The 25,217-nt window shown below is 45.1% G+C and overlaps 2 protein-coding genes across 7 annotated transcripts in view; one reads left to right on the top strand and one right to left on the bottom strand.

Annotated features, from left to right (window-relative positions):
* Positions 1-20,583, top strand: part of LOC109897973 (importin-13) — a 62,606-nt gene extending 42,023 nt beyond the window's left edge. For 2 of the 6 annotated variants that reach the window (XM_031833416.1, XM_031833415.1), the window contains exons 6-23: positions 6,649-6,789; positions 7,196-7,337; positions 7,454-7,620; positions 7,999-8,119; positions 8,206-8,353; positions 9,873-10,060; positions 10,152-10,178; positions 10,686-10,820; positions 12,103-12,255; positions 12,393-12,473; positions 12,648-12,785; positions 12,929-13,025; positions 14,431-14,483; positions 15,797-15,863; positions 16,095-16,153; positions 17,867-17,956; positions 18,078-18,259; positions 18,357-20,583. In XM_031833416.1, coding sequence (XP_031689276.1) covers positions 6,649-6,789; positions 7,196-7,337; positions 7,454-7,620; positions 7,999-8,119; positions 8,206-8,353; positions 9,873-10,060; positions 10,152-10,178; positions 10,686-10,820; positions 12,103-12,255; positions 12,393-12,473; positions 12,648-12,785; positions 12,929-13,025; positions 14,431-14,483; positions 15,797-15,863; positions 16,095-16,153; positions 17,867-17,956; positions 18,078-18,259; positions 18,357-18,459 — 2,092 coding nt within the window. In that variant the 3' untranslated portion in view covers positions 18,460-20,583. The remainder of the gene's footprint in view (positions 1-6,648; positions 6,790-7,195; positions 7,338-7,453; positions 7,621-7,998; positions 8,120-8,205; positions 8,354-9,872; positions 10,061-10,151; positions 10,179-10,685; positions 10,821-12,102; positions 12,256-12,392; positions 12,474-12,647; positions 12,786-12,928; positions 13,026-14,430; positions 14,484-15,796; positions 15,864-16,094; positions 16,154-17,866; positions 17,957-18,077; positions 18,260-18,356) is intronic. The other 4 variants (XM_031833417.1, XM_020492677.2, XR_004211183.1 and 1 more) reach the window with 3 other exon arrangements.
* A 9-nt stretch (positions 20,584-20,592) lies between these two features.
* Positions 20,593-22,089, bottom strand: LOC116375943 (E3 ubiquitin-protein ligase RNF170-like). Its single transcript, XM_031834960.1, has 2 exons — positions 22,051-22,089; positions 20,593-21,373 (listed from the first exon to the last, which is right to left on the bottom strand). Exons 1-2 carry the CDS (start codon positions 22,087-22,089, stop codon positions 21,077-21,079), a joined length of 336 nt encoding a protein of 111 aa, XP_031690820.1. The 3' UTR covers positions 20,593-21,076.
* Positions 22,090-25,217: the final 3,128 nt, after the last annotated feature.

The raw sequence follows: 25,217 nt of genomic DNA, 5'->3' as shown, positions 1-25,217 counted from the left end.
CATATGAGATGAGTATGTAAACAAAGTGGCTAGTGATACATGAATTACATAAAGATGCAGTAGATGATATAGAGTACAGTATATACGTATACATATGAGATGAATAATGTAGGGTATGTAAACATTATATTAGGTAGCATTGTTTAAAGTGGCTAGTGATATATTTGACATTTCCCATCAATTCCCATTATTAAAGTGGCTGGAGTTGAGTCAGTGTGTTGGCAGCAGCCACTCAATGTTAGTGGTGGCTGTTTAACAGTCTGATGGCCTTGAGATAGAAGCTGTTTTTCAGTCTCTCGGTCCCAGCTTTGATGCACCTGTACTGACCTTGCCTTCTGGATGATAGCGGGGTGAACAGGCAGTGGCTCGGGTGGTTGCTGTCCTTGATGATCTTTATGGCCTTCCTGTGACATCGGGTGGTGTAGGTGTCCTGGAGGGCAGGTAGTTTGCCCCCGGGTGATGCGTTGTGCAGACCTCACTACCCTCTGGAGAGCCTTATGGTTGTGGGCGGAGCAGTTGCCGTACCAGGCGGTGATACAGCCCGCCAGGATGCTCTCGATTGTGCATCTATAGAAGTTTGAGTGCTTTTGGTGACAAGCCGAATTTCTTCAGCCTCCTGAGGTTGAAGAGGCGCTGCTGCGCCTTCTTCACGATGCTGTCTGTGTGGGTGGACCAATTCAGTTTGTCTGTGATGTGTATGCCGAGGAACTTAAAACTTGCTACCCTCTCCACTACTGTTCCATCAATGTGGATAGGGGGGTGTTCCCTCTGCTGTTTCCTGAAGTCCACAATCATCTCCTTAGTTTTGTTGACGTTGAGTGTGAGGTTATTTTCCTGACACCACACTCCGAGGGCCCTCACCTCCTCCCTGTAGGCCGTCTCGTCGTTGTTAGTAATCAAGCCTACCACTGTTGTCGTCCGCAAACTTGATGATTGAGTTGGAGGCGTGCGTGGCCACGCAGTCGTGGGTGAACAGGGAGTACAGGAGATGGCTCAGAACGCACCCTTGTGGGGCCCCAGTGTTGAGGATCAGCAGGGTGGAAATGTTGTTGCCTACCCTCACCACCTGGGGGCGGCCCGTCAGGAAGTCCAATACCCAGTTGCACAGGGCGGGGTCGAGACCCTTGATGACGAGCTTGGAGGGTACTATGGTGTTAAATGCCGAGCTGTAATCGATGAACAGCATTCTCACATAGGTATTCCTCTTGTCCAGATGGGTTAGGACAGTGTGCAGTGTGGTTGAGATTGCATCGTCTGTGGACCTATTTGGGCGGTAAGCAAATTGGAGTGGGTCTAGGGTGTCAGGTAGGGTGGAGGTGATATGGTCCTTGACTAGTCTCTCAAAGCACTTCATGATGACGGAAGTGAGTGCTACGGGACGGTAGTCGTTTAGCTCAGTTACCTTAGCTTTCTTGGGAACAGGAACAATGGTGGCCCTCTTGAAGCATGTGGGAACAGCAGACTGGGATAGGGATTGATTGAATATGTCCGTAAACACACCAGCCGGCTGGTCTGCGCATGCTCTGAGGGCGCGGCTGGGAATGCCGTCTGGGCCTGCAGTCTTGCGAGGGTTAACACGTTTAAATGTTCGCAGGTTTTGGTAGCGGGCCGTGTCAGTGGCACTGTATTGTCCTCAAAGCGAGCAAAGAAGTTGTTTAGTGTGTCTGGGAGCAAGACATCCTGGTCCGCGACGGGGCTGGTTTTCTTTTTGTAATATGTGATTGACTGTAGACCCTGCCACATACCTCTTGTGTCTGAACCATTGAATTGCGACTCTACTTTGTCTCTATACTGACGCGTAGCTTGTTTGATTGCCTTGCGGAGAGAATAGCTACACTGTATTCGGTCATGTTTCCAGTCACCTTGCCCTGGTTAAAAGCAGTGGTTCGTGCTTTCAGTTTGGCGCGAATGCTGCCACCAATCCACGGTTTCTGGTTTGGGAATGTTTTAGTTGTTGCTGTGGGTACGGCATCGCCGATGCACTTGATAATAAACTCGCTCAGCGAATCAGCGTATTCATCAATGTTGTTTACCCCAGTCCTCAGCAGTCTAATCCCTGTACCTTTTGCAGATTATCAGTCTGTCCCTGACGTTTTTCCTGGAAAGAAGTGGCTTCTTTGCTGCCCTTCTTGACACCAGGCCATCCTACAAAAGTCTTCACCTCACTGTGTGTGCAGATGCACTCACACCTACCTGCTGCCATTCCTGAGCAAGCTCTGTACTACTGGTGGTGCCCCGATCCCGCAGCTGAGTCAACTTTTGGAGACAGTCCTGGCTCTTGCTGGACTTTCTTGGGTGCCCTGAAGCAGCCTTCACAACAATTGAACCGCTCTCCTCAAAGTTTTTGATGATCCGATAAATGGTTGATGTAGGTGCAATCTTACTGGCAGCAATATCCTTGCATGTGAAGCCCTTTTTGTGCAAAGCAATGATGATGGCACTTGTTTCCTTGCAGGTTACCATGATTAACAAAGGAAGAACAATGATTCCAAGGTTGACTGATTAATCGTAATGGCCGATTAATTAGGGCCGATTTTCAAGTTTTCATAACAATTGGAAATAAGTATTTGGATACCGATTTGGACAATTTATTTTTATTTTTTTAAATATATATTTTTAAACCTTTTATTTAACTAGGCAAGTCAGATAAGAACACATTCATATTTTCAATGACGGCCTAGGAACGGTGGGTTAACTGCCTTGTTCAGGGGCAGAACGACAGATTTTTACCTTGTCAGCTCGGGGATTTGTTTTAGCAACCTTCCGGTTACTAGTCCAACGCTCTAACCACCTGCCTTACATTGCACTCCACGAGGAGCCTACTAGCTGTTACGCGAGGGCAGCAAGAAAGCAAGGTAAGTTGCTAGCTAGCATTAAACTTAATGAAAAAACAATCAATCTTCACATAATCACTAGTTAACTACACATGGTTGATGATATTACTAGTCTAGCGTGTCCTGCGTTGCATATAATCGATACCTGTTCATTTCTCATCGAATCACAGCCTACTTCCCAAACGGGTGATGATTTAGCGCTGTTGTTGCACCAAACCTGACCATCAATATCAATGCCTTTCTTTTTTAAATCAATACACAAGTATAGATTTTTAAACCTGCATATTTAGTTAATATTGCCTGCTAACATGAATTTCTTATAACTAGGGAAAGTGTGTCACTTCTCTTGCAACAGAGTCAGGGTATATGCAGCAGTTTGGGCTGCCTAGCTCATTGCAAACTGTGTGAAGTCCATTTATTCCTAACAAAGACCGTAATTAATTTGCCAGAATTTTACATAATTATGACATAACATTGAAGGTTGTCCAATGTAACAGCAATATTTAGACTTATGGAACACTTCTGTATTTCACTAAGAATAAACGTTTTGTTTTCAAAAAACGTATTTCTTTGTTTTATTATGTTATGTTATTTCAAGCTTATCAACTCCCGAGATTAGGCTGGTGTAACTGATGTGAAATGGCTAGCTAGTTAGCGGGTTGCGCGCTAATAGCGTTTCAATCGGTGATGTCACTCGCTCTGGGACTTGGAGTAGTTGTTCCCCTTGCTGTTTTCTGGTCCTCCAATAATCGGTATCGGCGTTGAAAACTCATAATCGGTCGACCTCTAATTCCCAAGCACCACCCTCTTGAAGCTTCCAGTCTGTTATTCAAACTCAATCAGCATGACGGGGTGATCTCCAGCCTTGTCCCCGTCAACACTCACACCTGTGTTAACGAGAGAATCACTGACATGATGTCAGCTGGTCCTTTTGTGGCAGGGCTGAAATGCAGTGGAAATGTTTTTTTGGGATTCAGTTCATTTGCATGGCAAAGAGGGACTTGGCAATTATTTGCAATTCATCTGATCACTCTTCATAACATTCTGGAGTATATGCAAATTGCAATCATACAAACTGAGGCAGCAGACTTTGAATTAATATTTGCGTAATTCTCAACTTTTGGCCACGACTGTACATTCCATTGCATTCGCCAAGTCAGTTAACATCATTTGAATAAACATTCTACATTACCATGGATGTGATTTTGTCACAATGCCAGGCAGCCATTGCAAGTGTACCCATGAGTTAAGGCTGGTTTTTACTTGGCGCAGTGTCTTCATGAACATGCAGTTGTCGTCCGACGTCAAACTTGTCATTTTGAAAAAGTATATACTCAAAAACAACAGGCTGCATGACATCAGCAGCCTGGTGGTCCAATATAACATAACTGCTGTATTTCAAATAAAATTTTATTAGTCACATGCGCCGAATACAACAGGTGTAGTAGACCTTACAGTGAAATACTTACTTACGAGCCCCTAACCAACAATGCGGTTAAAAAATAAATAATAATAAATGAACTAATAAGTAATTAAAGAGCATCAGTAAAATAACAATAGCGAGACTATATACAGGGGTGGGGGGTAGCCATTTGATTAGATGTTCTGGAGTCTTATGGCTTGGGGATACAAGCTGTTTAGAAGCCTCTTGGACCTAGACTTGATACTCCGGTACCGCTTGCCGTGCGGAGCAGAGACAACAGTCTTTGACTAGGGTGGCTGTAGTCCTTGGCAATTTTTTGGGGCCTTCCTCTGACACCGCCTGGTATAGAGGTTCTGGGTGGCAGGAAACTTGGCCCCAGTGATGTACTGGGCCGTACGCACTACCCTCTGTAGAGCCTTCCTGTCGGAGGCCGAGCAGTTGCCATACCAGGTGGTGATGCCACCAAGATCTGAGGACCCATGCCAAATCTTTTTGGTCTCCTGAGGGGGAATAGGCTTTGTCGTGCCCTCTTCACGACTGTCTTGGTGTGTTTGGACCATGGTAGTTTGTTAGTAATGTGGACACCAAGGAACGAGAATGAGAATGTGGGCGTGCTCGGTCCTCCTTTTACTGTAGTCCTGACATACATGCATAATGACCTGCATGTTAGTGTATCACATGAGGTTGGTGCCACCCTATTTGGGGAGGACAGTCGCATGGTAATGGCTGGAGCAGAAGATTGGAATGGTATCATACACTTGGGTTCTATGTGTTTGATGCCATTCCATTTGCTTCGTTCCAGCCATTATTAGGAGCCGTCCTCCCTTCAGCAGCCTCCTCTGATGTGTATTACTTCCTCCAGTCAAATCACAGGTAGGCCTTTGCAAATACGGGCTAATCATCCGTTCTGTGCAGTATTCTATCAAACACTGAACAGTGTGAAGTTAAATTCAATGTGTTTTATTGAGTAGAAGTGTGAATTTCAATGACAGGTTTTCAGAAACTGTGAACAAGCGTCCGGGGAACGGGGCGAACAGGATGCTAGGCCATTGATTTTTTTTCCCCCCCACTGTGGTATCTCGATACTACTCGGTATCATGATACTTGGCCTGGTATTGTTTTTATAATTTTGGTTTCATGACAAGGTGAAATCCCTGAGCAGGTTTGTTAGTCTCCAGCAACTGAGTTAGGAAGGACGCCTTTATCTTTGTAGTGACTGGGTGTATTGATACACCATCCAAAGTGTAATGAATAACTTCACTCTGCTCAAAGGGATGTTCACTCTCTCTCTTTTTATTTTTTACTCATCTACCAATCGGTGCCCTTCTTTGCGAGGCATTGAAAAACCTCTCTGGTCTTTGTGGTTAGATCTGTGCTTGAAATGTACTCCCTGACTGAGGGACCATACAGATAATTGTATGTGTAGGGGTACAGAGATTGGGTAGTCATTCGAAAATCATGTTAACCACTATTATTGAACAATGAATGAGTCCATGCAACTTACTATGCACATTTTTACTCCTGAACTTATTTAGGCTTTCCGTAACAAAACGGTTGAATCCTCATTGACTCCAGACTTTTCAGCTTTTAATGTTTAATACATTTAAATGTTTTACCAACAAAATTCCACTTTGACATTACGGGGTATTGTGTGTAGATCAGTGACACCAAAATCTGTGGAAAAAGTCAAGGGGTGTGAATACTTTATGAAGGCACTGTAAATATTCAAAGTCCGAACCAATGATACTGGAAGGTTGTCTGGATCTGGGAACACACACACACACACACACACCTGCATCATACACAGTGTCAATTGTAGGGTAAGATGACAGAATGGCAGTTTGAGCTTAATCAGAATAGCAGAACAGGAGGACAGAGGTGTGTGAACATGCGTGGTAGTGTTGCTTCTGTATTCTGTTCACGTTGTGTCCGACCTCCAGCCAATCTCTATATCCCTCTTAGAGGGTCAAATAAAAACATTATTTTATGGACATTACTGTTCCAGTTTCCCAATGAACGACCCTGAAATACCTCAGAGAGATGGAGGTGGAGAGAGAGTGATAGACCCACAGCGTGTGTGAACATGCATAATGCAGACAGACGGCTAGATGTGGGGCGATATTAAATGGGTCTGTGTGTCTAAACGAGAGATGTATTGGTGCTTCTGGAGAAAAAGCCAATAGATTTATTAGAAAGGACAGACGGCAGGAAGAACAGACCAGGGTAATTTCAGCCTTCAAGAGAACTGGAGAAATGAAACAGAAACTGAGCGATGAAGCTGGTAAAAAGTGAAAGTTTTCTGTGTGTGCTCGCATGGAGGTTTGAGTAGAGACTTTTCCCCTGGTATGTGAACTAACCCATCTCTTTATGTCTCCCTGTCTGGGTGTGTAGATATGTGAACACGCTACTGAAGCTGGTGCCACAGGTCTTGTCCCTGCAGGAACAACTAAGAGAGGCCGTCCAGAACGGAGACATGGAGACGTCACACGGAATCTGTCGCATCGCTGTCGCGCTGGGCGAAAACCACTCCAGGTGCGTGCGCTGTCCCCACATCAATCAATCAATCAATCCTTTCTCTTCCCCGCCTCACACTGCTTGGTGACGACATTGATGCTGCTGGGTTCATTCACACAACCAATCAACAAATAATCAGATCAGATGACGTGTTCAGTTTCAAGCTCAGGCCCATCCTGGTAAACAAGCTGTTTGTTATTGTGTGTTTCTGTCTCCGGAGGCATCATGTCTCCCTGTGTATGTCAATGGCTCCAGTCTGAACCCTTCAACTGTCACACTCTATCTAGAGAAAAAGCCCTGCCTGTCCCACCTCACCTCACTCTTCCTGCGCACTGACCTAGTTTTCCTGGCTCTGTGTCCCTTTCACTTACTCTCTCCCTTTTCTTTTCTCTCCTTTTCCATCTCTTGATCTCAACCCCCCCAGGGCTCTGCTGGAGCAGGTAGAGCATTGGCAGGGCTTTCTCGCATTGGTCAACATGATCATGTTCTGCACTGGGATACCAGGACACTATCCAGTCAACGAGACGACCAGCTCCCTCACACTCACCTTCTGGTACACACTACAGGTATGCACTCTACACCCTAACACTGGAACCCAGGACACTTAACATTACACCCTAAACCCAAATATCCTGTTCAGAATAACAGCACTTAACAGTACACACTCTCGCTCTCTCTCCAGGATGACATCATGTCGTTTGACTGTGAGAGACAGGCGGTGTATCTGCAGGTTTATAGACCCGTGTATTTCCAGCTGGTGGATGTTCTGCTGCATAAAGCCCAGTTCCCCTCTGACCAGGAGTACGCATCATGGTCCTCAGATGAGAAGGAGCAGTTCAGGATTTACAGGTACAAGAGTGTAGTTGGGGTTGTGTGGGTGAGCGAGTGAAACGCAGTATGCCGACAGGTCTATTGCTGGGTGTGTTTGTGGTTGTAACAGCCTGTAAGTGAAGTGGCAGCTGAGAGGGCACACATTTTGGATGATAATGTTTGAGTCATCAGATGCTCAGAAGCACATTACTAACAGCACATTATAAAGTGATGCCCTGCTGTTAGTCCCTGCACAGTTAAATGGCGCCTTCTATTTCACAAGGTTCAAACTGAACCTTGTGACCCCCCCCCCCCCCCAATAGCATTGATTGCTCCACCTCTATAACAAAACCTTGCTTTCTGTTGGTATGCATTACACTCCTGTATTCCAAGACTTAACACATTTGTGTGTTCCAGGGTGGATATCTCAGACACTCTGATGTATGTGTATGAGATGCTAGGAGCTGAGCTGCTCAGTAACCTGTATGAGAAACTAGGACGAATATTGACCAACACAGAACAAGCCTCGTCATGGCAGGTACGGTACACATACAGTCAACACACACACACACACACACACACACACTGAATACACTGTCTGAAGCCTTTAATTGTCTCCTCCAGCATACAGAAGCATTGCTGTATGGGTTCCAGTCTATAGCGGAGACGATAGATGTCAACTACTCTGATGTCATCCCAGGCCTGATCGGACTCCTCCTCAGAATCAACATCAACAACGTCCAACTGGCCGACACCGTCATGTTCACTATCGGTAGGTACTGATACGCTCATACGTGTTCACGATAGGTATTATTTAGAGGTCGACCGATTAATCGGAATGGCTGATTAATTAGGGCCGATTTCAAGTTTTCATAACAATCGGAAATCTGTATTTTTGCACCGATTTGCCGATTTATTTAAAATAAAATAAAATAAATTTACACCTTTATTTAATCTTTATTTAACTAGGCAATTCAGTTACGAACACATTCTTATTTTCAATGACTGCTTAGGAATGGTGTGTTAACTGCCTCATTCAGGGGCAGAAAGACAGATTTTCACCTTGTCAGCTCGGGGATCCAATCTTGCACCTTACAGTTAACTAGTCCAATGCAATAACGACCTGCCTCTCTCTCGTTGCACTCCACAAGTTACGCAAATGCAGTAAGCCAAGGTAAGTTGCTAGCTAGCATTAAACTTATCTTATAAAAAACAATCAATCATAATCACTAGTTAACTACACATGGTTGACGATATTACTAGATATTATCTAGCGTGTCCTGTGTTGCATATAATCCGACTGAGAATACAAGTATCTAAGTATCTGACTGAGCGGTGGTAGGCAGAAGCAGGCACGTAAACATTCATTCAAACAGCACTTTCGTGCGTTTTGCCAGCAGCTCTTCGTTGTGCGTCAAGCATTGCGCTATTTATGACTTCAAACCTATCAACTCCCGAGATGAGGTTGGTGTGACCGAAGTAAAATGGCTGACTAGTTAGCGCGCTAATAGCGTTTCAAACTTCACTCGCTCTGAGCCTTGGGGTGGTTGTTTCCCTTGCTCTGCATGGGTAATGCTGCTTCGATGTGGTGGCTGTTGTCGTTGTGTTGCTGGTTCGAGCCCAGGGAGGAGCGAGGAGAGGGACGGAGGCTATACTGTTACACTAAAGTGCCTATAAGAACATCCAATAGTCAAAGGTTAATGAAATACAAATGGTATAGAGGGAAATAGTCCTATAATAACTACCACCTAAAACTTCTTACCTGGGAATATTGAAGACTCATGTTAAAAGGAATCACTAGCTTTCTCATGTTCTGAGCAAGGAACTGAAACGTTAGCTTTCTTACATAGCACATATTGCACTTTTACTTTCTTCTCCAACACTTTGTTTTTGCATTATTTTAACCAAATTGAACATGTTTCATTATCTACTTGAGGCTAAATTGATTTTATTGATGTATTATATTAAGTTAAAATATGTGTTCATTCAGTATTGTTGTAATTGTCATTATTACAAATACTTAAAAAATAAAATCGGCCAATTAATCGGTATCGGCTTTTTTGGTCCTCCACTAATCGGTATCGGCTTTAAAATCATAATCGGTCGAATTCTAGTATTAATACAGTGATACCTGTCATTTTGTTGTGCGTTGTTCATCCAGGGAAATAATAAGCTGGAAAAGAAGAGAAACTAATTGGACAAAAGAACAGGAAAAGCACCCGTCTCCTGTAGCATAAAGTGTTCAGTCTTTTCATCCACTGTGTTCTTCTTCTTCTCCCTCCTCCCTGTAGGAGCTCTAGCAGAGTGGTTGGCGGACCACCCGGTGATGTTGAGTAGTGTTTTACCTCTGGTACTCCAGGCCTTGGGGAACCCAGACCTGTCCATCTCCTCAGTCTCCACACTCAAGAAGATCTGCCGAGAGTGCAAATACGACCTGCCACCCTATGCCTCCAATATAGTGGCTGTATCACGTGTACGTGTGTGTACCGTATATGTTTTATGTCTAAATTAGTGTTTTCTGAATACATTTTTTACATGTATGTCAATATTTTATTCTTCTGTCTTCACAGGAGGTGCTGAGCAAACAGATTCACAAGGTCAGTCCCAGTCCTGTCTGGAGATGATGCAAGCCATAACCCCAATGTCCCGACTCACTGGACCCACTCTACTGTTTACAACATCCTGGAGAATAATTTATAGTGAAATTCAGAGACAGAGTCAAACTTTCAAAAACTTTGTTGCCTGTGCATTTGGTACATGCAACAATGAGCATATTCAATACATTCAAATGAACCACAGGGAGTACATCAGACCATAGAATCAGTCAGTCCATTCAGTCACGAAAGCAAGGTAAGAGCTGGTGACAAGACTGGATGGTAGCTAGCAAAAGACCACTTATCAAATCACATTTTATTGGTTAGCAGATGTTATTGCGAGTGTAGCGGAATGCTTGTGAGGAGTCAGCACAAGGAGTCAACCTTTCAAAAGTCCTGGAAATGTGTAACAATGTTCTCTCCTCTTCCTCTCGCTCTTCTTCCTGCTCCCCTCCCTCTTCCTGATCCCCTCGCTCCCCTCCCTCCTCTTCCCTTCCTCTCTCTCTCCAGACCAGTCAGTGTATGTGGCTGATGCAGGCTTTGGGCTTCCTGCTGTCTGCTCTGCATGTGGAGGAGATACTGAGGAACCTGCACTCTCTCATCACTCCCTACATCCAACAACTTGAGAAACTAGCTGATGAGACGGTACACACACACACACACTGTGGTAACAGTGTTATTACGGTGACATATTTTCCTCTGTTGGACTGCGGCCATATGAACAGACTGTGTGTCTGCATGGATGCGCCACACACTAACACACACGCTTGCGCGCACAGACACACACTCTTCTTTCTTTTATTTCTCCCCCCTCTCACTGTTGGACTGTGTCCATATGAACAGGCGTTGTATCTGTGTGACTCCACTGCAGTTGAACATTTCTCTGTGGGACCAGATTGGCTTCATCACTACACCATTGGTTACTGAATCACAGGGCCATAACACACACACACACACCACGTTCTTTATTAAATGTCAGGTCTAATGAATCCAAGCTTTATCGGAGCTAAAAATAAGGATTTGACATTTTCACAAAAAAAGACGCTCACATTAACTACAAATAGGGATGTGACATTATCAGTGTTGAATTAGTCTTTCTCCCCTGATCTACTGTTCTGGAGTCAGCAGAGACCTGAGTGTCTGGGTGAACAGAGATGTCAGTTCAAATGAAGAGTTTCATCTCTTTCTCTCTTGTGCTCACTTTCTCCTTCTCTCTACGTCTTGCACGCTCTGTCTGATGTATAGCCATAACATCAGACTATGGAATCGGGTTGTCTGTGCAGCCTAACAAACACTGGCACCCTTAAGGCAAGAGATGAAACTGCACCTCCACTATGTAATTAGCTACAAGCAATGTCTGTTTTTATGCATTTAGGGTGGTATTCTGACTTAAATACAGTGCACGTCACTCAAATGTTCACCCATTGAGGTCTCTGAATGATTAAGGCATAAATCCAAGTTGAACATACCCATCTCAAATGAGCGCGTGTTCAGTTGCAACATGACCCGTTGCTCATTAAGAGAAGGGTCGTCAGCCCAGCCACATGACTCCTCCCTTGTACTCCACAGCTCTGTTGTCATGGATACCGAGCGGTGATTAAATGGTTGCTAATGAAGCTTTAATTAGTGTTGTCACCCTAGAGAGAGAGAGAGAGTGTGTGTGTGTGTGTGTGTGTGAAATCTGCAGAAAAATGAAGCCATCAACTGACTGACGCACCCAAACTCCTGTCTTTCACTGATCCCTCTTTCCCTTCTTCTGTCCTTTTCACTCCATCCCTCCCTTCATTGTCTTTCACTGTCTTTTTGCTTCACTTGTTAACTCGTTCACAAAAACCAACAGATAGAAAATGAGTGATGGCAAATCTTGTTTCAGCCTTTCTTCGTAAAGCTATTGACTTACTCTCTCTGTCCCTCTTTCCCTCTCCAGCCCAACCCGTCCAATAAACTAGCGATAATCCACATTCTAGGTCTGCTGTCCAATCTCTTCACTACGCTGGACATTAGCAAACAGGAGGACGAATCAGGAGAGAGCACTGCTCCCCCTGTCAAAACTGCCCCACTCCCACCAGGGCCTAACCCGGTGAGATGCACCTTCATCATCATTATTATCATCATCAGAACTCAGGCAGATGCAACCTCTTAACGGGAACGTTCATCCAGTTTTCATAATTTGTTCCTCATTTAGCTAGTGTTGTCAAACTAACCTGTGTGTTCTAGGTGGTGGTGGTCCTACAGCAGGTCTTTGCTCTCATTCAGACGGTCCTCAGCAAGTGGCTCAACGACTCTCAGGTGGTGGAGGTGAGACATGAACACACACACACAACAAAAAAGGTGATGCGTTGACTCAACAGTTTCAATAAATTATCTGCACGTTCATGAAACATTAAAAGAATCCAGCCTGAACCAGCTGAAATTACTCTCATTTCACTCCCTGCTCCCTGCCCTCCCATCTCTCTCCCGCCGTCCTCCCAGGCCGTGTGTGCTATCTTTGAGAAGTCGGTGAAGACTCTCCTCCATGACTTTGCCCCCATGGTGTCTCAGCTCAGTGAGATGCTAGGACAGATGTACAGTACCATACCACAGGCCTCAGCACTGGACCTCACACGACAGGTACATACTCACACACACTCTTGAGAACACTCGCATACACCATACACACACACACACTCTTGAACACTCGCATACACCATACACACTCACATGCATACATTCAGAGGTGCACCGATGTGAAACCGTCTGGTTGTGTTTCACAGATGGTCCATATATTTGCCAGAGAGACGGACCACTTCCCTCCCATCAAGGCTCTATTTGATCTGGTCACCTCAGTAACACTCTCCATCTTCCAGCAAGGTAGGGGGTCCTGCAGGGGAGGGGGAGGGGGGGGGTAATCTCTGCCTGTTTTTGTTTTGGGTGATTTTGATTGACAGACAAACCTGCACACACTCCTGCTTTCACAGGAAAACAAGGAACATGGAGAATGAACATGGCTTCCATGATAAATGCTTTTTGTGTGTGTCAACTAATACCTGCATAACACAAGGGGAAACCAGGATGGCTGCATCTCAATAGTCTAAAGTCCTTGTCTTCTCATATTGCTTTCACCTGCCCTGTGTTTTTAGATGAGGGCAGATGAAGGGGAGGAGATAAGGAGAGGAAGCCACATTAGACTGTTGAAATGCATCCTCTGTCCTCCTGTGCTGTTATGAAGAATTACACAAGAACGTTTTGGTTTTTGAAGCTGATAATATCCAGTGGGTCTTACCTGAATACTGTCTGCCTCTCTCTCCTCCCCTTTCAGTTCTCCTCTCATACCCTTCTCCCTCTTCTTCTGCTTTGTCTGTGTTTGATTGATAATGGCTGCCTCTCCTTTTTTTTTTTTACTTTCTTTCTGAGCAGGTGTCCTTCAATGTTGCTCTGTGGCCAGTATCTTATACATTATGGTGCAATGTTACAAAACACAAGAGAATGTGGTTGCAGAACAACGTTCATATAGAAATGTATTGTGTAGAACAGTCTTTTACAGAACGGGGAATTGTGTGGGCTCTATTCGTTGCATTTCTATCTGGGTTACGCCCCACTGAGTAAGCCTGTAAGGTGGGGGGTGTATGGGGAGTTGAGGGATGGGGTTTTGTTTGAAGTCTAGGAACAGGGAAGGGTTGCCTCGTAAGTGTTCATCTTTTTGGGGGGTGGTTAATGGTCAGTGGTACTATCCCCTAGGTGGTTGTAAGCCACACAGAAAAAAAAATCCTTGCCTATCGTATTACACGGTGGAGCTATTAGCAAGGCCCTAGGGTCTAGGAGATGCCTAGGGCTTTGGGTGACTAGTCCAAGGGGCGAGGGATTGATTTGGGACTTGACGCCCCTTTTCTCTGAAGCATTACAGTAACAGTTGCCTCCTGAGTTCCCCACTCCAAAACCAATTTTTTGTTATTTTTAGGTTTATTTTTCTCTCGTTATTCTTTCGTTTTTTTAAAATCTCCAAATGGAACCCATGTCTCCTCTTTCTCTGCCTGTTTTCTGTTCGTTCAACCGCTCACTGTTTTTCCCAAGACTCTTCCAAAGCTTCACATGCCCCTCATCCCTCTCTCTCCCCCTTTTGTTTGTTCTTTACTCACGTGTGACAATTATTTCAATGAGATCTTTTCTGTTCTCTTTTCTTTCCACATGACTGTTGAATCGGTTGAGTTGCTGTTTGTATATTATTATTCTCTTTATTCTTTATGATTTTTTAAGTTTCATCTTTATTATATTTTAGGACCCAGGGATCATCCTGATATTGTTGATTCATTTATGCAACTCCAAGCTCAGGTGTGTTTTTGGTTTCTTATTTCATTCACTTTGGGTTTCTCTCTCGTTCTCTCTCTCGCTCACACACACTCTCTCAAGCTCTCTCTTTCTCTTTGTTCTTTGTTAAAGGGTCTGAGGGCGGCCCATCATAATGGCATGGCAGAGAATAGACAGTAGGTGGTGGTATTGAAGGATGGACTCTGTCTCCTTCAATACTCAGGGCTCTAACCATTCTGATGAGGGAGTAAGGGTCAGCGTTCACCAAGGTCTTGTCCAGTAGGCACAAAACATGACAAAATGCTTTGTAATGAGGAGGGACTATCAGAATGTGTCCAATAATAAACATGTTCATGTTCGGTTGTCTTCTGAACATGACCCTGAGATGTAGTTCCCTGTGACCTCAATGCTTAGAATCCCCTAGCCACGCCCCTTTTCTGATGTCATTCCAACCCATAGCCAATCAAAGCCACAATTAATTAATATTCCATTAATTAATCAATTCAGGCGAATTGGGTGCCCTCTGTTTTTTGTTTGTTTTTGTCTTCCTTCTACATTCTTCCTTTAATTTCTATCTTTGGATAGAGCTGATCTCTCCTCTTCCCTCGCTCCCTCTCTTTTCCTCCATCCTGAATGAGTTCATTACAGTATCAGTTGTATTTATCCGTTCATGTACCTTACTTATGTTGCATATTCAATCCAACCAGGCCAAAAAAAGGGAGAAAAAATTGTGTATCAGAATGAAATTGATACAAACAGCAGCTAACAGAACCATCATTGCCTTTAGTTTGACTTAAGTTTTAAATAATTTCTGTTTGATTTCCTCCAGTTTGCTTGCTGAGTTTTCATTGGAGCAAAGTTGTGTACTGTATGAGGAATAGTTTATTGTAGAGAGAGGGAGTCAGTTAGTCTAGCCTGGTAGCCTCCACTGTTTATCTGCTTGAGATGACTCCTTTAGCCCAGTTCTCATTCACTCCTTCTCAAGAATTTAAAAGCATTGTGATTGGTGTAAGAAACACTGTCTATACCAATCCAATACTGTTAAATCCCCAAGGAGGAGTGAACGAGATCGCACTTCAGGGAGAAGGGGGACAATCAGTATTTGGCTTTTGTTGTCATATCTATGTCCCAGAATTTTGTTCCTGACCTTGTGGGCAAACAGTTGGACATGACAATGACAAAGGAGTTATCTAATGCAGACACAGTTCTGTCTACGAGGCTAGGAGAGTGGAGGTTTCAGTATTTTCTGGGGTGGGAGGTAGTAGTTGGGGTGTACCCCTGGAGTAGGGGAATAGACTCCTGCCCTGTGTCATGCCTCTGTCTGCCTCCTACTGTAGGCCCTCAAACGGAAGCCAGATCTCTTCTTGTCTGAGAGTCTTGACGTGAAAGCTGTGTTCCATTGTGGTAAGTGTGTGTTGCTTTGCTCCCGCACACACACACTGCTCATTGTATGTGTTGCCGCGTTTCTCTTAACACACACACGCACACACACACACACACTGTCAATTGTCGTGCCTCTGAGATCCATAGAGATTGTGCTGGAAACATCTGAAGAGCAAAAGTGTTAGTGTTGAAATAGAAATGTGTATTTGGATGTTTCTAATACCCCCCCTCCCCTCTCTCTCCCCTCTGTAGGACTATTGTCACTGAAATTCCCTGAGGCTCCAACAGTCAAGTCTACCTGCTTGTTTTTTGTGAGTGTACACACTAGGGATGTGAAAAATGTACAAATATTCTTAATGTTTAAAATGCTGTTTTCTTTAGTGTTTAAATATATATTTATTTTTTCATAAAATGACCTGAAATTAGAATCCTGATATGGTACTGCGTTTGACAGCGAGGGGGCATTGCAGTTCAATCTACGAGAAACCTGGCTACCAACCTACCTGTTGTTACTAGTTACCACAGCCACAAAGTCCTAACGCCTGCCTATTTCTATAATTTATCTTCTTACAATGTGATTTTTAAACCTAACCTAAACCCTAACCACACTGCTAACCTTAAATTAAGACCAAAAGATAATTTTTGTTTTCATACATTTTTACAATATATCCCATTTTGACTTTGTGGCTGTGGTAACTAGTGGAAACCCAGCAGACGGCGCTCACCTTACTGCTGTCCCCCACTCACGCAGCAACGATGGTATTAATGCCATTTTAGGTTCTCTGTTGTGTGCCTCTCCTCCATGTCCTTAGTTGTCAGTGCGTACTTCATCAATGTGAAAGCTCATCGCAGTGATTTATGGCGGCTTGTTCATATACGTCCATCAGGGCCGTCAGATTTTTTTCACATGGCATCCCGTGGTCTGGTTCTAGATAAGCCAATTGACAATGGCTGCATATCAACTGTAATGATTTTTATAATCAGCTCTGTGATTTTCTCACTCCGTCCCTTATCGCACTGCTGCCCAGCGATGGGTTGTTTCTCACGGTGCCTCCTTTCAGAATTGCACCTGTACTGCCGCTGTAGCTCAATTCCACCTCGCAAAGTTTGTATTTCATTAGCTTCTCATTTAACTTCTCAAAGTATTGCCATACAGGACTTTGCTGTTTACGCCATTTTTCTAACTGTTAACAACAATGACGTGGGGCGCGCTTTATATCCGTGGCAAATATATGAAACAAAAATATAAACGCAACAATTTCAACAATTCTACTGAATTGGGGCCTAATGAATTCATTAGGCCCTAATCTATGGATTTTACATGACTGGGCAAAGGTGCAGCCTTGGGGGAGCCAGGGCCAGCCAATCAGAATGAGTTCTTCCCCAGAATAGGGCTTTATTACAGACAGAAATACTCCTCAGTTTCATCAGCTGTCCAGGTGGCTGGTCTCAGATGATCCTGCAAGTGAAGAAGCCTGATGTTGGGGTGCTAGCCTGGTTTCACTTGGTCTGCGTTTGTGAGGCCGATTGGACGTACTGTTAATGGACATTCCTGCAGTCAGCAAGCCAATTGCATGCTCCCTCATCTTGAGACATCTGTGGCATTGTATTGTGTGACGAAGCCGCACATTTTAGAGTGGCCTTTTATTGTCCCCAACACAGGAGAAATAAGCTTTTGCGTATTGGAATATTTCTGGGATCTTTTATTTCAGCTCATGAAACATGGGACCAACTCTTTACATGTTGTTTTTATATTTTTGTTGGGTATATCTCCTACTTACAGCATTGTTGCGTTAGGTATTTGTTTAATTTTAATTTTTGCCTTTATGATGATGATAATGACCGAGACCTGTTAATGGTAGTTTTGTGATAACTGCACTATGATTTATAAAATTTAAAAAATGATTGTTTAAACGTCACATCCCTAGTACACACACACACATTTTAGGGTAACAGAGGTGAATCTTGTTGAGATGTGATATTAGTGTTGTGGTTTGTTCTGATAGTCCCTGTGTGTGCCATAGACGGAGTTGTTGCCCCGCTGCTCAGATGTGCCCCCAGTGGCCAGAGTGGTGCAGGAGAACGGAAAACTACTGCTGCAGGCGGTACTAGAGGTAAACCTACATACTCACATCCTCGCTAATGTGTTTTACCTGTCCTACTGTATACTGAAACATATCACCTTACTGACTGGTCTTTGCCCCCTCGCTCTTTCTCTCTCTCTCGCCCCCCCAGGCAATCGGTGGAGGTTCATCTCGTAGTCTGATGGAACAGTTTGCTGAGGTGCTGTTCAGTCTCAATAAGCACTGTTTCCCTTTGCTCACGGTGTGGCTGAAAGAGGCGCTGCAGGCACAAGGCTTCCCCTCTACTAGGGTCACCACAGAACAGAAAGACACCTTCACCCAACAGATACTCAGGTACTACACGCACGTATAGACACAGACATGCACACACACATTGGTTTTCTGTCTTTGTCTGACTCTTTCTCTCTCCTCCCTTTTCTTCCTACTCTAGAGAGCGAGTGAATAAGCGGAGGATGAAGGACATAGTGAAGGAGTTTACACTAGTGTGCAGAGGTCTTCACGGGACCGAGTATGCTGCTGAATACTGCCTCTGACCCCTGACCTTGCCATGACCCCCAGGCAGGACGCCACATTACTACAGTACCCATAAACCCCTCAAAACTGGAGTTTCCATTGGACGATAGAAACAAGACCCTCCCCCTAGAACAGAAAACAGCTCTCCATAAAGGTCTGCCAATGATGGAGCTATGTCACACCCCACTGCGGTCTGAGGAAGGTTGCTCAACCCCCCCCCCCCCCCATTTCTGTGACTTCAATTACAAGCATGCCCTCTGTTTGTCTCGCTTTGACTTTTGGTTACGATCTTCCATGGCTCCAAGGCTGTTTCTCTGCTGTTTCCTGGTTGTTTAGCATCTGAGACGATAGTGGTACTGTACCTACCGTACGTAGCTAGCTAGTTGTCCTTTGTATCTTTGGAAAGAAAACCAAAATAAATATATATCTAAACATATATATATATAAACACACACACATATAAATACCTAATGTAACGAAACACAGCCAGTCCTGCTGCTGCTAAACAGGAAGAGAGAGGGACCAATGACAGGATAGCATTCTGTGGATAGACACATTTTCAGCATAATGTATATCGTACAACACTGACTCGCGCACCCCCATGCTCTTACGTTTGCCAAAATTATTGTGGAACGTCATGTGAACTAGTCTTTTATTTTGTGTATTTGATAGTTGCCTTGATGGGGAAATTATGAGGGGATTGATTGAAGATTGAACCACTGACTAAGTAGAAGATTATAGACTCTGCTCTCCTGCACCTGCCATACTCACACACACACACACACACACACACACACACACACACACACGGTCACAAAACTGTAGTTTCCTCATGAATCTAGAATGTATTTAGTTCAGGAGAGAGTGATAGAGAGATGAATGTTGGGAGGGGATCGATGGGGGTGTGTAGGAGAGGGGTATGTTGTCCTAGCTGTGGACTACAGTCACTGTAATCGTGCAACTCTATTAATCATGTTGTGCGTATTAACAGTCATATTACTGAACATTTCCGTGCGTGTGTGTGTATGGGCGCATGTTTTTGCGCAAGTGTGCAGATGTCTGCCTCCCCACTTATTGAGTGCACTTATATCGGACCTACATCACTTTCACATACCAACCCCCCCCCCAATGGCCCCGCCCCCTTTAGAAACGGACCCCACCCTCCCATTTGACACTCTTAGTCCTCCCATACATACAGCACATGTCCCGAGTACTCTACTTCAATGTTCTCCGCTTGCCACACAGACCAAAATAATACAACAGTCCACTAACCTCCACATGGCCTGGATTGACTGACCAGTCCTAACCAACGACTAGATGAACTCATCCATATGATCTATAAACCAGTAGAACAAACCGCACACCATACTGCTCTTAACCGGTGCCTGTCAACCAGTGTCTTATCAACCAACCGGTTGCCTGCCTAGACTGAAACCAGAGGGAGGGGGGTAGTCACTGATGTCAGAAAGATTATTCAGGAAGTATATTTGCACTGGGCGCCAGATGAAATGGAACTCCTCTCAGTGAATGGAATTGAGACTGTGTCTGAAATGAAACCAACGTGCACTACTTTGAGAATAGATGGAGATCAGAATAGGGTACCATTTAAGACGGATGAAACGATTGGTGCAGCCGGCTCCCTTGTTTATTTCCTGGTTCCTTATTACATCAACTGGGTCCATTCTCTCTTTCTGTCACTCTAGGTGCCTGCAGACATGTAGCATGTGTGTGTTTTTGTGGTAAGGGCGTGGGTGATTGTGAAATACTGTGAGTGTGACACTGTGAGAAAATTCTCTGGGTCGAAGTTGGCCTTAGACACAGATCGTGGATCCTCTTAACCATTACTGACTGAAGATGCAAGACTGACTTTAGATCAGTGTCTAGTGTTGACTTCATCCAGCGCCTAAGGGTACAGTCTGGGAATATGTCGTCACTGAGAGAGGAGAGGAGGAGTGGGTAAGGGAAGGGGGGGATAAAATGTACATTTCTTTTTTGTACTTTGTTTTAATTTATTAAATATATCTTAAGACGGCACTTCTGGTGTGCGAATGTGTCCATTAAAGACTTTCAGGCACTTCCTACTGGCCACTATGTTAGGTCTGTGTTTTAATGTAATGTAAATAAAACATGTTAAATGAAACATCTTACAGTTATAGGGCACCAATCTGTATTAATTCAACATGTTCATGGTCATCTTTCTCATTATGTTAGATACCATTCCAGCCATTATAATGAGCCTGTCCTCCTATAGCTCCTCCCACCAGCCTCCACTGGTAGGCCTACACCGCATGGTGAAACTAGTAGTGTAGGTTTCACTATCTCACCAGATCACTGGTCATGAAGGAAAGAAAGAAGGCAAGGTGTGAGACAGTTGAGACACGTACGTCAGCATACATTCATCAACGCATAAACTGGGCCCCTGGTTAGACTGCCTGCTGTTCGCCTGTAATTAGCTGTAAACCTAAAGGTTGTCTATGCTAGTGCTACAGTGAGTTCAACACCTGCTAACACCAGGATGAAAACCAGCAGATGGACGCTGCTGACATTTTGCCAGGTCTCAATCAAAAAATAGTTTCTTCACCTTGAGATCTCCTGTTGAAACAAAGGTTAAATCTCCGCAGGTCGTCATCTCTGCTGCTACAGCGAGTTACTGAGCAGACCTACTCCCTGTGTGGCTGTGTGTGGTGAGGAGTTCCCACTCTCTGGCGCCATTTGCTGGTTGATGTTGATAACACAGGTGAGCAGCAGGAAGACCACCACCAGGACCCCCAGGAGGCCGGACAGGGAGGATGAAGTGTCCAGGGGGGCAGAGGAGAGGTACACCATGGCCCCAAGACAGCAGAGCACCACTCTGAGAGCCCCCCCCCCCATAGCACCCAGGCCGCGAGCTAGCAGCTGCAGGAACAGGGGCGTGTCACACAAGTAGTCTGTCACCTAAGGGACAGAAGACAAGACGGGCACAGGTGTGAGTAGAGGGTGTCACCTGGCTTCAGGTGGGATAGAGATCTGGCTCGTGTTCACTAGAGTAGAGCATGATGTAGCAACAGGTTTTGTAACATTTTCTTATTTTAGATCAGTCCAGATGAAGTAAAGAAAATGAGGAGAGGTGGCCACTTGAGTATTGAGATGTACCCAACAGTATCAACCACAGGAGTGAGAGAGAATTGTATTCTACTTTAGTGTGATATCCTTCCATTGTCCTTGTACAATACAGTCTCTCTGCGGTGGTTGCGTAAGCAGTATTCCAGTTACAAAACCATTATCAGAGGGATGGGAAAGGAACTCACCTTTATTATCATGTAAATACCGCCATCTTTTCTGCAGCCACATTCAAGGTCAAAATTAAATCACAGAACCTGATATGTTCATAAAACGCGAGAGACGTCAAGCTATCTACAGTATAACAAAGGCTATGAAGCTCTAGTCTAGCGTGCGAAAAATACCTGCAGAAAGACCCTTGAGAATGTGTTGTATGGTTTAATTGGTATAGATTATCTGAAGGTTTTGTGTGTTACTAGGTTGTAGTGTGGTTGTAGCATGTTTTAATAAACGTTGTGTGTGGTACTCATAGAGATAGAACAATGTAATATATGGTCTATGGTGGTACTGACCCTTCGAGGGGTTCCTGAGTAACGTGCAGGTGATGACATCGCCGAAGTCGAGGATCGGTAGGATAGTCAGTTTTACTAGGGTAAGCTTGGCGGCTTGAGTGAAGGAGGCTTTGTTGCGGAATAGAAAGCCGACTCTTGATTTGATTTTCGATTGGAGATGTTTGATATGAGTCTGGAAGGAGAGTTTGCAGTCTAGCCAGACACCTAGGTACTTATAGACGTCCACATATTCTAGGTCGGAACCATCCAGGGTGGTGATGCTAGTCGGGCATGCAGGTGCAGGCAGCGACCGGTTGAAAAGCATGCATTTGGTTTTACTAGCGTTTAAGAGCAGTTGGAGGCCACGGAAGGAGTGTTGTATGGCATTGAAGCTTGTTTGGAGGTTAGATAGCACAGTGTCCAAAGACGGGCCGAAAGTATATAGAATGGTGTCGTCTGCGTAGAGGTGGATCAGGGAATCGCCCGCAGCAAGAGCAACATCATTGATATACACAGAGAAAAGAGTCGGCCCGAGAATTGAACCCTGTGGCACCCCCATAGAGACTGCCAGAGGACCGGACAGCATGCCCTCCGATTTGACACACTGAACTCTGTCTGCAAAGTAATTGGTGAACCAGGCAAGGCAGTCATCCGAAAAACCGAGGCTACTGAGTCTGCCGATAAGAATATGGTGATTGACAGAGTCGAAAGCCTTGGCGAGGTCGATGAAGACGGCTGCACAGTACTGTCTTTTATCGATGGCGGTTATGATGTCGTTTAGTACCTTGAGTGTGGCTGAGGTGCACCCATGACCGGCTCGGAAACCAGATTGCACAGCGGAGAAGGTACGGTGGGATTCGAGATGGTCAGTGGCCTGTTTGTTGACTTGGCTTTCGAAGACCTTAGATAGGCAGGGCAGGATGGATATAGGTCTGTAACAGTTTGGGTCCAGGGTGTCTCCCCCTTTGAAGAGGGGGATGACTGCGGCAGCTTTCCAATCCTTGGGGATCTCAGACGAGATGAAAGAGAGGTTGAACAGGCTGGTAATAGGGGTTGCGACAATGGTGGCAGATAGTTTCAGAAATAGAGGGTCCAGATTGTCAAGCCCAGCTGATTTGTACGGGTCCAGGTTTTGCAGCTCTTTCAGAACATCTGCTATCTGGATTTGGGTAAAGGAGAACCTGGAGAGGCTTGGGCGAGGAGCTGCGGGGGGGGCGGAGCTGTTGGCCGAGGTTGAAGTAGCCAGGCGGAAGGCATGGCCAGCCGTTGAGAAATGCTTATTGAAGTTTTCGATAATCATGGATTTATCAGTGGTGACCGTGTTACCTAGCCTCAGTGCAGTGGGCAGCTGGGAGGAGGTGCTCTTGTTCTCCATGGACTTCACAGTGTCCCAGAACTTTTTGGAGTTGGAGCTACAGGATGCAAACTTCTGCCTGAAGAAGCTGGCCTTAGCTTTCCTGACTGACTGCGTGTATTGGTTCCGGACTTCCCTGAACAGTTGCATATCACGGGGACTATTCGATGCTATTGCAGTCCGCCACAGGATGTTTTTGTGCTGGTCGAGGGCAGTCAGGTCTGGGGTGAACCAAGGGCTGTATCTGTTCTTAGTTCTGCATTTTTTGAACGGAGCATGCTTATCTAAAATGGTGAGGAAGTTACTTTTAAAGAATGACCAGGCATCCTCAACTGACGGGATGAGGTCAATGTCCTTCCAGGATACCCGGGCCAGGTCGATTAGAAAGGCCTGCTCACAGAAGTGTTTTAGGGAGCGTTTGACAGTGATGAGGGGTGGTCGTTTGACTGCGGCTCCGTAGCGGATACAGGCAATGAGGCAGTGATCGCTGAGATCCTGGTTGAAGACAGCGGAGGTGTATTTGGAGGGCCAGTTGGTCAGGATGACGTCTATGAGGGTGCCCTTGTTTACAGAGTTAGGGTTGTACCTGGTGGGTTCCCTGATGATTTGTGTGAGATTGAGGGCATCTAGCTTAGATTGTAGGACTGGCGGGGTGTTAAGCATATCCCAGTTTAGGTCACCTAACAGAACAAACTCTGAAGCTAGATGGGGGGCGATCAATTCACAAATGGTGTCCAGGGCACAGCTGGGAGCTGAGGGGGGTCGGTAGCAGGCGGCAACCGTGAGAGACTTATTTCTGGAGAGAGTAATTTTCAAAATTAGTAGTTCGAACTGTTTGGGTATGGACCTGGAAAGTATGACATTACTTTGCAGGCCATCTCTGCAGTAAACTGCAACTCCTCCCCCTTTGGCAGTTCTATCTTGACGGAAGATGTTATAGTTGGGTATGGAAATCTCTGAATTTTTGGTGGCCTTCCTGAGCCAGGATTCAGACACAGCAAGGACATCAGGGTTAGCAGAGTGTGCTAAAGCAGTGAGTAAGACAAACTTAGGGAGGAGGCTTCTGATGTTGACATGCATGAAACCAAGGCTTTTTCGAACACAGAAGTCAACAAATGAGGGTGCCTGGGGACATGCAGGGCCTGGGTTTACCTCCACATCACCCGCGGAACAGAGAAGGAGTAGTATGAGGGTGCGGCTAAAGGCTATCAAAACTGGTCGCCTAGAGCGTTGGGGACAGAGAATAAGAGGAGCAGGTTTCTGGGCATGGTAGAATATATTCAGGGCATAATGCGCAGACAGGGGTATGGTGGGGTGCGGGTACAGCGGAGGTAAGCCCAGGCACTGGGTGATGATGAGAGAGGTTGTATCTCTGGACATGCTGGTAGTAATGGGTGAGGTCACCGCATGTGTGGGAGGTGGGACAAAGGAGTTATCAGGGGTATGAAGAGTGGAACTAGGGGCTCCATTGTGAACTAAAACAATGATAACTAACCTGAACAACAGTATACAAGGCATATTGACATTTGAGAGAGACATACAGCGAGGCATACAGTAATCACAGGTGTTGAATTGGGAAAGCTAGCTAAAACAGTAGGTGAGACAACAGCTAATCAGCTAGCACAACAACAGCAGGTAAAATGGCGTAGACTAGGCAACGGGGCCAACAGATAAAACAAACAAGCAGAATGGAGTACCGTGATTTATGGACAGTCCAGCGTGCATCAGCTATGTAGCCAAGAGATCAGTGTCCAGGGGGCAGCGGTGGATGGGGAAGGGAAGCTGGACTGGCGAGTGTTATCCAGGTTAAAAAAACGAACAATGACTAAATAGC

This window comes from Oncorhynchus kisutch, linkage group LG10 (assembly GCF_002021735.2).
Source record: "Oncorhynchus kisutch isolate 150728-3 linkage group LG10, Okis_V2, whole genome shotgun sequence".
Taxonomy (NCBI): domain Eukaryota; kingdom Metazoa; phylum Chordata; class Actinopteri; order Salmoniformes; family Salmonidae; genus Oncorhynchus; species Oncorhynchus kisutch.
The sequence above is the reverse complement of the archived record's forward strand: the minus strand, read 5'-3'. Positions and strand labels throughout refer to the sequence as shown.